Genomic DNA, 12,270 nt, shown 5'->3' with positions numbered 1-12,270 from the left:
AGAATCAGAAATATATGATTGTAATAAGGAATGTAAACTCAAAACATTTAGAATTTTCCTTGATAGTTATCATTTTCTACATCTCCAACTCCTATAGTCAATAATCTGTAATAGCCAATGGAATTGAGCAATTTTTTAATTTTTTATTTGGTGTCACAAAACATATTCTTGCAACACAACAGTGACACTAATAAACAATCTTTTTTATTAGATGTTTTTAAAAAAATATTTATTTGAATATGTATGTTGCTACGCCATATTTTGAAATGTTTACTGCTAGTATTCCACAGACTTATAATTTTCTCCTACAAATTTTGTGAATTTGTAACTGCAGTATATCTGTATTGCATTAAATCCAAACTCTTCTGTAAGATCATGGAAGGATATTATTATTAAAAAAATAAATAAAATCTTATTTTTTAAAAAAAATATTGGATTTTTTAGGGAAAATTAGTCCCTTTATAATTCTAATTTATTGTAAAGATGCGCACAGTTATATGTTAATAAAAATCTGGAATTCATATCTCTGCTTATAATTAAGATGAATGAATGTGTGTACATGTTTGGGCATTTTACAAGCCAGACTTTTTAATCTACGATTATGAAATAAAAAGCTTTTATTATTCATTGTCATAGGAATAAAAGTACAAAAACCGTTTTACTATTGCACTGGCATGGCATTGAGTCGTCGCTGTAGCGGTTATTATTGAGATAAAGCGAATGTTTGTCTGATTCCGATGACAAGGACAGAGCTGGTTTCAAATCAGTTTGCCGAGTTCAGTTGAGTTGGCATCTTCCCTCCATCTATTGTGCAACTGATTAACCTAATTGGTTTGTTAGTTTGTGCTTGTGCGCTTTGCTGTGAGTAAAAATGACTCAGTCTAAATTAGTGAAGACAAAACAAATATCGGAGTGTTCTATTTTTGGGAAATTTAGTGATTTGCTTGAAAATGAACACACTATTGACGAATCTAGTGCTACTGTTATATTAGATATAACCTCAAAATTGCTTCAGAGAAGGATCCTTCTGTAATCGAAATATGTGACACTTTAGTTCCCATAATAGAACAAATATGGTCAAGAGCTTCTATTACCATTGCTTCTAGCAAAAGAGTTTCACAAATGATAAAAGCTTATCATGCTAGATACAGGAATTTATTAAAATCTAAAAGCAGAAAATGTTCAGATAAGTTTAATTTCAACCTTACAGAATTTAGAGAAGAAGCTAGATGTTTATTTGATATTGCTGACTTTTATAAAAGAAAAAAAAAGTGCCAGTTATGAAATTAAAATGTTCTAAACTATCAATGCTCTAACAGCAAAAAGATTATTGGTAATATTGATACTGCTACCACAAACGCTTTAAGGAAGAAAGAGAAAAGAACTACAGAGAATAGTTAAGTTTAATCAAGAACAGGCAAAAAATACTAGTGCATCAGAAACGATTACTGGCGACAATGACAACGCTGAAGAACTTTTGAGTTCTTTGCAAAAAGAGGTAAGCCAACCAGATCCATCAAATAGACAAGAAGCGATAAAACTACCAAATGCCTGTGTGGTTTAATATTAAGTAAAAACTTTATACAGAAAGAATCCAAAGCTGAACCAAATAGTATAGGGGGCTCGGCTATCGCCTTTTTCCAGCTACCTTGTCTCATGCAAACAGTGGAAATAGCTGTCAGACTGTTGGCTGAATCAGCTCAAAATGTTCTTTGGTTCAGTTGCAAGAGAATTATACACAAGAGCAAAAATTGACTCATGTGTGAATATGCAAAAATTAAATTTAAAGAAACTGTTTAATGTGGCAATGAAGTAGAAACAAACATTTTGCAGCTGTAACATATGTAATTATTAAGGATACAGAAGTAGGAGATGCAAAATTGGGCATAAAAAATATTTTTCCCGATTGTAATGTTTATATATGTATTTAAAATCATCTTTTGTAACATTATATGAACGAAAAATTCATAAAAATATTTTATCAAAGTTTATAATTTTTCAATTTTTTAAACAAACTTTAAGCTCTTTGTGGCACCTTGAAATATTGTTGTAGTGCAACCGGAATTTTTAAAAATTCTTTTTGAACCTAAAAAAGCTAACTTTTCATCACTATTGATTGCCAAACTAAAATCTAAGAAATTTTTAAATGCCCTTTTTAAAAATTTCTATTTTTTCAATTTTTTTTTTTACAAATTTCAAACTTTTTGTGGCATTTTAAAATAATATAATAAAGCATATTCCATATGCTTCGTAAAATCATAATCTCCATTTCTTTTGGATAATTCGTGTGATTTTTTTTTCTGAATTATATGATGGAATTTTATCAATTTTTTTTATTTGTTGTGTTTTGTGCAATATATATAATATTATAAATTCTAATTTTAAAATAATAATTATAAAATTTTCTTTCTATTTTAATTTTTGAATAAAATGCTGTTATTTCTTATTAAATGTGGAGAATTTAATTATATACAATTTTTAAAATTAGTTTTAATGTTTCAATTAATTTGAATCAAGATAACAAACAATTTTTTTTTCCTACTATTTAGATCAAAATTATGGATATGCTGCTTTTTTCTTGGAACAGATTTTACGTACTTGTGCTCCTAACTCCAATCGATGTACTAAAATTGCAAAAAAAGTTTCTGAAATATTGTTGGATATGGACAAACAGTTGGATGCCCATATTAAAGAAAAACTACTTATGAAGCCCAAAGACCAAAAAGTAAATTAAATTCTTTTTTTTTCTTTTCATTTTGATGCTCATTAATCATAATGTTAAAATAGTTTTTTGTTGTATTGCATTTGAATAAAAAAAGTTTTGACAGTTAGAATTATGAATTATTAATTGACAGTTAGAATTACACAGTTGAATATTGGTTTTATCATTGTTTTTTAAAATGCTAATTCATTCTCAAAATAATTAATAAATGTAGTTAGTAAATGTTTTTTATTTTTTTATGAAGAATCAACTTTGATTAAAAGAAAACCTATGATCTATATCCATTTATTATCTTTATCCATTATTATTGATTCCTTATATGCTATAAGCCTACAATTTTTTTTCTTTTGAAAAATCTAGATTATGCAAGATGGAATATTTTAATATGTAATAAAGCATTATTTATACATTTGTCATTTATTCCTCATTTTCATTTATATGCAGTTTCATCACAATCCTGATTTATTCATATCACTATGTCATATAAATGAAGTAATGATAAATTCTTTCATTTATCTGACAGAAAGCTTCCAATTTATGTTTTTGCTTTTTTTTTTTTTTTTTTCATAAGTTATAGATTTTCTGGCCCATTCTTTATTTAACAATTCCTATTAAAGGAAACATTTTTTCTAGAAATTTTTTTTTAAAGAGGTATAATTTCATTTTTCTCTTGCCAGTTCCAAATAAATCTTGATCTAATATGATCCTGGATGAAGAATCTTCTAAAAACTGAGATTACTTTTGAGGAGTGTGAACTGTGGAATTATTCACGTTTAATGAATTGAAGACAAATTATATAATGCTAATTGGAGTAAAGGCAAAGGAAAATGTTAAGAGTTTTTTCATTTTTGTTTAGGAAAGCAAGGGACTTCATTATTTTGTTTAAAAAAACTAATAAAAATTCAGTGAACTTAATTTTTATCATATTCAGAGGACATAATTAATTGAATATAAAGATGCAATCACATAATTTTAAAAAAATGTGTAATTCATACTCATAAAAATATGATTTTTCTTATTTTTTATGATATTTTTAATTTAAAAATTCTTTGTTTTCAATATTATACATTATTGTACTAGTATTATCTTTAAAAAAAATTAAATGAATTATTTCTAAATGAATTTGAGTAAGTAATATTAAATTTGTAATAATCAAAGTTGTTTGCTAAAATTTCACTTTACAATTTTTACATTTTACATTAAATCCTTAAAAGACAAGTAAAGGTTGCTTTATTGTATATTGTTTGAAGATTCAGTTGAAATATTTCTATTTCAGCAATAATAATAATAAAATTAATTTTAGACTAAAGTGAGTATATTTCTGAATTTTTTTTTTTTTTTTTTTTTAGATGAAAGATTATGGAATTTTTTATGTTCTTTGTGTAATGTTTGAGTTTTTGTCTCTACCTATATTCTAATTTGCCTGTCTAAGTCTATATGTTTAAAAAAATAATCTTGTTTAGAAATTAGTTTCAGTTTAATTATATTTTTGTTATCAAAAGAGATACTATTTGTTTAATAACATAAAAGCTTCTATACAACTTTATATCTTAAAACTATCTATTCATATATTTAAAACATATAATTTATAAAATTATCATTTAGGATTACAAGGAAGACCAATTCCATGCAGGGAAAGCAGAAAATATTGATTTTTATTTAAACAAATGGATTTCTACTGTAAGTTACTATATTATATTTTCACTAACTTTGCTAATTACTAAATGTTAATAATTGCTTACAGTTTTAAAAGCTGTCGAAAAAGTTACTCAGTAATGAATTTAACTTAACTTTTTTTTTCTGATAATGAATTAGATGATGTTTCAGAAATACTCCTTATTGTTTTAATTTAAAATCTGTAATATTTATTGTGTTTGTATAGTTGTGTGATTTTTGTATTGAATATATTGAATGAATAATTAATTTTAGCTTACAAGTTTGAGCAGCAATATTATGATTTATAAGCATGATAAGGAGTTAATTTTTGAAAATATAAAATTTTCACCATTCAGAAATTTTTTTATGATTTCTCCATTTTCTTGTCTTTCTGTTTTTAAAAATATAATAATATAATTTAAGATACAAATTATGTATACTGTGTATACTTGCCTTACTGTCTATTTATATATAGATACAGAATTTTTACTCAAATTTGTTTTTTGGTCTTTGGTTCGGCATGAATTACAGGATTACTATTGGCTATCAATGACTAATAAGACTCTTAATAAGCTAAAATCTACATAGTTTTCTTACATGACTCCCATGAGTTATTTAGTTATAAGATTTAGCAACATCTACAGGCTTGTTCATCTTCCCTCAAGGGTTCACTTTCTATAAGTAGTTTATTCTCTTAGTTTGTTCATTTGCTAATTAAAAATAATGTTTAATAAGTCCTGGTAGAGAAATAAAAAAACTTTTATGTTTAGATTATGGATGATTTAATTTGCAGCTAACTCATATACGCCATAAACTTTCTTAGAAAAGATGTCTGTATCATCTATAAAAGTATCATATTCTAAAAAAATGAAAAAAAAAAAAAGTTTTGTGAATGTTATAAAACCCTTTAAAAATTATTTTGTGATTTTCTCAACTCACCATATAACTGACACTTAAAGGTCATTGATTTCCAATTCCCAATAAATTTAATAATATTATGAATTTACATTTACATTTTTTTTTATTGTATCAAGAATATTTTTTTTTATGTGCTTTGGATTGCATCTTTGTAATTTTCGTAGAATGATTCACGTCTTCCTTCATTTGATTCAACATTGAAAATTTGCTTGGATTCTTGGATTATTATTTTTAATATATTATTATATCTTATAAATATTTTCTGTAAAATGTTTTTGTTTTATTATTTTCTGCTGTTTATTTATCTTGTATATATTTTATGTATTACTTTTCAGGCATTTGTTGCTGTATTGAAACCTAACTTGTTATTTTTTATTTGGGATCAACTATTTTACCACAAGTGGGAGAATAAAATCTTCCAAGACATCTCTTTAGCTTTACTGGGACTTCTGAAACCTTGGTTCATGGCTGCAAAGAATCAAAATGATATTCTGAAGGTAATTCAGAATTTTTTAGTATGAAATCAAATTCTTTGAATTTTTATTCTAAAATAGCATAATTGAATTGAATAGTTATATTGATGATAAACTGAACAGGCAAGTAAATGAAGGAGAGTATGTTGTGAAGATTATATAATTTTGAGGAATTATTCTTTTTTTAATTCTTTCAGATACTTTTCTAATGAAACTTATGCTTTCAAATGCTATTTAGTTTCACAACTAGCTATTGCATGGCTCTTAATCTGAATTTTGATGATCTAATTGCCATACCATGGGACTGCCTGCACTGTAATTTTGAAGTATAACTGGATATCAAATAATCTTCTTTCATGTACCAAATGCATCCATGTACCAAACTGTAAATATTTGTACTACTTACAGTTTGTAATTAATGTATATTTGAAGTATAATTAAATTATTATTATTATTTTTTTTTTTTTGTGGGCTATATGTTTTCTTCACTATAATTTTTCTTGTTTTTTTTTTTTTTGAATGTTTCCCTACTTTTTATAGTCAAGTTGCAACCATCATATGGGCATTAGTTTTTTTTTTTTTTTTTTTTGCTATATTCTGAATAAGGATATTTTATTTCTAATCAATTTTTTTATATATATATTCTTTACTCTGTGGTTGCTTGTAATTGATTTGCTTCAATTGATTTCTTAAAATGAATGATAAATTTTTATAAATGAAATTTTCTAAATAATTAAAATATGTCATTTTATTTTTTCCAGGTGTTTCTTGATGAACCTGGCTTTTTATACTTCTTAGATGTTCGTAATGCTTTATCTCATATTCAAAAAAGAGGCAACTTTCTTGATGTCCCACCAATGAACAGGAATGTAAAATACACTCAAGAACCTGTTGCTGTGCCTCCACCTCCTCCTCCACCACCACCACCATTGCCACCAAAACCTCCTAGTCCTAAGCGTGTAATTCCCGTTGCACCTCCTGTACCAATCCCTGTTGTTCCTCCAAAGCTACCAGAACCACCTCCAAAACCTGTGAAGATTGCTCCAAAGCTCATACCATGGGTTCCTTACAACAAAGAAAAAATGAAAGAAATAAGTTCAGTTAAAAGCAAAGTTGATTTGCCATTTGATTTTTATATTGATTCTGTTCGATTTGTGCCCGATAATGGGACAATTATAAAAGTGAGTTTGCTTTTTAAAATTTATTATTTCCATTTATTTAAATCTACCTTTTATTGTACTAGGAAATTTGCTTTTTTTTTCTTTTCTCAAAATAGTTGCATTATTGTTATTTGCTTGCTTAATGTTTTATCCTAACATAGAATGAAATGAATAGAAAAATTGTTGATTATACTGTTTTGATGTTATTAATAAATTGAATGGACCTTATTATTACTAAGTTTATATTGTTACAGCTCTCCCCTGAGATAAAAAGATAAAATGTGATAAAATTTGAACGTTCCTGATTACGTAGTAGCTATAACATGCATACAAAAGATGCATTTGTTATCATTATATTGTGTATGGCAATGACAAAGTGTAATTCCTGTAACTAAAACAATGAAAGTATTATTTTAAAATATTCTTTGATAGTTTGACAAATTTATTAATATGTGAAAGAAAAACACAAAAATTTCTCTGAAAAGTTTAAATTTTTGAATTTTCAATTGATGTAAGAATGCTTTTTTTTTAATGCCATAAAGCCATTTTTACTTTGAAGTTATAGAGGAAAATGTTAGAATTTACATTAATTTTTAAATTAAAAATCCAATTTAATTTTTTAAAAAAGATTTTTTTTTCTTAGTTCCATGTTTAATGGTCTAATTCTATAGAATATTGTAAATTATTTTTCACACATTTTGTTATTTACATATAGTATTTCAGCGTACAAACATTATATTACAAAAATATTTTTTAAAAAAAAAAAAGAAACATAAACACATGGTAAAATAAAATATTTTCTGAAAATGCAACTAATGAACAAAGTTGAATGTATGAAATTGAAGTAACGTGGCGGTTGCAAGTTAAGAATATGTCTAGAATTGTGAAAGTAATATATCAATTTTGAAATTAGATGGCAATAAGCAATATTAGGAACTGGCATTAATCAGATTTTAAAAAAAAGGAATTTTAAAAAAATATATTTAATTTTGTTAACAGCTTTAAGCTAAAATGCTAGTGCTATTTCATTTTGGTATTAGCATTTATCTTTAAGAAAGTGCTCATTTAAAATTTGGTAAATTATCTCCAAAGATTTAACTGTCTTTGTCTTAGATCAATCCATAGAAAAATACCAAAAATTTAAATACAAGTAGAGCCTTTTGCTTTTAGCATTTTAATTTTGGAGCTCTGCTGGAGGGAAAGAAATGGAGGAATACATTTTACTTTTATCTTTTTACTTATACATTCTTAAAATTTTGAGTGCAATATATTTGTATTTTTAAATGAAATTGGTTTTTATTGTGATGAATTTTAAAAAGATTATAGTGATCTTATATTATGTATATTTTATAAATATTGTATATGATGATCAATTTTTCATAAACATATTGAACATAAAAATTCTGATTTTTATCCGCACTGATGTATAATTTCTGTTATTCATAATTTTTTTTTTATATTTATAAATATATTTTAAGGGAAATCTTGCTGTTCGAATATTTATTTTTTCAAAGCTTTTATAATTTATGTATGAAGTTTGTTAAAAATGGATTATTGTTTTTATTGTTATTTATTTTAATTTGAATAAAAAAACTAAACTTGCCTTGTTTGATTTGCTTTGTTTTTTGTTAAACATATTTCTTTTTTTTATTTCATACAGTTTTAAAATTTTACTTTAATAAAATCTCTCTTAAAAAAAATGCTTTTTTTCTCCGAAAAAATTTAGGCATTTTTGGGGGAAATTTTAATTGTTGTAGTATATTTATGAAATGATTTTCTTTTTCATTTATAGTCACTTTGTAATTTAAGCAAATGTATTTTTTCAAAATCTCAGAAAAACAAAATTAAATAAAATAAATCGATCATTTTTCTGTAAAATATTGTGCAACATTGAATTCAAAGAAAATAATATTTATTGCTTGCTATAGTTACTTAATAAATTTATTGACAATGCAAAATATAGTTTATTAGCAAGTAAAGTTTTAATCAAAAGTAGCAAATATTCTCATATTTTATTATTTTTAAAATAAACAATTAATTGTAAAAACAACAACAACAACCTAAAACCAAAATTATATGGAATAAATAAAAATGATTGTCAATCAAAGATATTTTTTTTTTTTTTTTTTTGGAATATGATCTTTTGATATCTATCATATTTAGCACATGAATGCTCAAAATGTCTATATTTGTATTTACATGCATACAGTTAGATTTTTCTTGGAAAATATTTGATTTAATAAAATTTAGGTATACAGATATAGATGATTTTTCATTTTCATACTAAAAACAGTGCATTACATTTTTAATATTAAAAAAACAATTAGGAATTAATTTGCTGACAATATACTAAAAAATGTATATTCATAAAAATATAAAATTAAATTAAAAAAAAACTAGAAATGTATTATTTATTTTTAGACAAAATATATTAATGATATCAATTTTATTTCAGTGCATTTTTTTCCTTCTAAATTTAACAAACTTAAAAATATTTTTTTTCAATAGTGTTGTTTATTACTTTTAGTGGATATATTTATATATATCTGCATTGTGACATCATTAATAAATGTTTTGTATTTATATTATCTCTACTCTGTAATTAAATTTGAAATTTAAAGCAAGGATATACTAATCTTGAACCCTAGAATGGTAAAATGTTTCAGATCAGAGGTTTGAATCTCGTTTAATTTCCTTGTATATTTACTGTTGCAACTGTTACACCATTAATTCATTTGTCACTGAACTTTATATGCTTATTTTATGCCGTATGTATCTTTTTTCATTGCCTCGACACAGTGTAATCGCTAAGTAATTTGTACTTTTAAAAGGAAGTGTTTGTGTTTTTCATTTTTCAGACCATTAGAACTTAAAGCTATCAAATTCAGCATGTATATATTTTAGAAAGGGAAAATGTATGCCTTAAAGCAATTTTTTTTTAATTAATTAAAAGTTCACCAGAATTTTGATACTTTTCTTACATACATTAAAATATTACTGCATAAATTTGAGACAGTCTTAAAATAGTAATAATAAGTTTAAAAAATCTATTTAATGATACCAGTTGAGTTTCCATGCAAAATTTTCTGGAATTTTCGAAATTTTTTAACCATATATTTTTTTAACATAATTTTCAACAATAGATTTCATTTTTGAAATAAAATTTCAATTCATTTTTCTTGTTTCATCAAATATTTAATCGCATGGTTTACTTCGATTATAGAAAGCTAAGGAAGATAGACTGTGTTGTTTATCTATGCAGTTTACTTGAAGAATCAAAAAGTGAAATTACATTATCACTAAAGATAATGCACAGTTTGAAATCGATCATCTAAATACTTAAATTTTTATTGGCATAGTAATTCATGGGACTTGATTCTGTTAGGATGGTCCATGCTCAAAATTAATAAAATATTATAAGATTATTAAAATAACATTAATGTTTGGTATAATTTGAAGTTTAAAAGTATTTTGCTGAAGGAATCATGAATATCAAGATATACATAAGAGATTTTATTAAAATGAAATGTAACCAGCGTTCCTTGTGAATCTGGAGTTCCTGTTCCTGGTTGGTTGCTAAACAGGACTAGTTATAAAACTCTTGAACTGAAATGACAAATTTAGCTCATGATGAGCTTTTTTGAATATACTGACAAAGGCGAGTTGCATTCGCCAGAAATTAGTGAGAGTTGATGCTTTTTAGGGAAACAACTACGACCTTAAGTATCGACAGAAGAACCTCGTTAATGAGTATAATTCGTTCACGAATGTTGTTCATAATGTGAAACAATTTTTTTCATAGGATAGGATTTCTATTAATAGAAAAAAGAGTTCCATTCGAAAAAAATACCCAAATTTATAAAAATATAATTTTCTATTTATAATGTATGCTTTATTTTTATAAGAAAATTCTTTAAAAATGCTTGCCTTTGGCTATTTTTCAAAATGTGACAAAAATGAGACTCTACATTATTGTTAAATGAGTATGTAGCCTGCATAGCTACTGCAATGTCAGAGTGACATTTCTCAAAATATGATGCACTAATTTCCCATGCTTTCAGCATCTGCATTATTTCATTTGAAAGTTATTGTTCTGTTGCTTCTATTATTTCTTCCTTTCCTAACCAAATTTCCCGAGTAGCTTTTTGCTTTGACACAGAATGTAGCTGCGCGAGCTCTTCGGTAGTTCTAGCGGCTATGTTCTTCAAATTTTGTGACTACAATTGTGGTTTTGTGTCAAATTTTTGTTTTGAAAAACGTGTGAAAAGTCTTTTGCCAAAAAGAACACCAATTGAATTTCTATATTCTATTAATTGTGTGCCAAGGATTAATTGCAATTTTACTCGTCAAGGATGAGACGATAGATTCTGTAAAAATGCTATATTCACGCTAAGTTAATATTTCGTAATTATTATTCTACGCCCGTGCTATACAAGGCGTTCTTTGAGATAACACCTTTATCGCATAATGCATTAGTTTATTATTAATTAACTCTAAATTTCTCATTTTTTTTGCATAGATTGAAAGTAAATCTATTAATATAACTATTTTGCTACCGCCGAATGCGATAAAAATTTATAAAGCAAAAGTATGAAATATTAACAGTTAATTAAATTATAATGTCGTCATTGTTTTTTCTTGATTTTAACTGTTTTATATTTTTCATAGGTTACTGGAAAAGTTTTGAACATGTATTTAGGCCAGAAAGCGAAATCAATTAAGTTCCAGGCGTATCCTGAACTTGATTCTTTTTGTCGGTATCCGAAATACGCTTTCAAGCAAGCCATCAATCTTGAAAGTATTCCCATGAATCCTGATGTAGTGATCATGCTCAGAGTATACACGGTGGAACATCACTCCAAAAGTGTTAGTGTTTTGGGTTCTTGTCTGTTTGGTCCCTTTTCAAACAAGCATGGCAAAGTGAGTGCTTTTCATAGTTTTGAATTCTGGTCTTATATATTTCGTTGTTTAATATCGTCGCAAAAGGTCGTGTATCAAAAATTAAATATGGTTTAAACCTACTGGTACCCAGCTGGTACTCATTTATATCGCCAATTTATACTATCTTTCTTTATGACATTGGCGACTTTGCATTTAATGACTGGGCTGGATTAAACCCAGTAGAAGTTCTTAAGCAATGTAATTTTCGGATTATTTATTTCCCCATTCGAACTTCTAAAAAACAGATATATATATATATGTGTGTGTGTGTGTGTGTGTGTGTGTGTGTGTGTGTGTGTGTGTGTGTGTGTGTGTGTGTGTGTGTGTGTGTGTGTGTGTGTGTGTAATGACATTTTAAACTCTTAATTTAATAAAAATTAATTTCCGAAGCTTTATCTTA

At 25.9% G+C, this 12,270-nt stretch overlaps 1 protein-coding gene across 2 annotated transcripts in view; it reads left to right on the top strand.

The window, feature by feature from the left end:
• LOC129976012 (uncharacterized) overlaps nt 1-12,270 on the top strand; it is a 44,624-nt gene that overhangs the window by 7,172 nt on the left and 25,182 nt on the right. For both annotated transcript variants that reach the window (XM_056089342.1, XM_056089343.1), the window contains exons 7-11: nt 2,550-2,725; nt 4,328-4,402; nt 5,632-5,793; nt 6,531-6,950; nt 11,598-11,849. In XM_056089342.1, coding sequence (XP_055945317.1) covers nt 2,550-2,725; nt 4,328-4,402; nt 5,632-5,793; nt 6,531-6,950; nt 11,598-11,849 — 1,085 coding nt within the window. The remainder of the gene's footprint in view (nt 1-2,549; nt 2,726-4,327; nt 4,403-5,631; nt 5,794-6,530; nt 6,951-11,597; nt 11,850-12,270) is intronic.

This window comes from Argiope bruennichi, chromosome 7 (genome assembly GCF_947563725.1).
Source record: "Argiope bruennichi chromosome 7, qqArgBrue1.1, whole genome shotgun sequence".
Lineage (NCBI taxonomy): Eukaryota > Metazoa > Arthropoda > Arachnida > Araneae > Araneidae > Argiope > Argiope bruennichi.
Note: the sequence above shows the minus strand (reverse complement) of the source record. Positions and strands in the feature narration are given on the sequence as shown.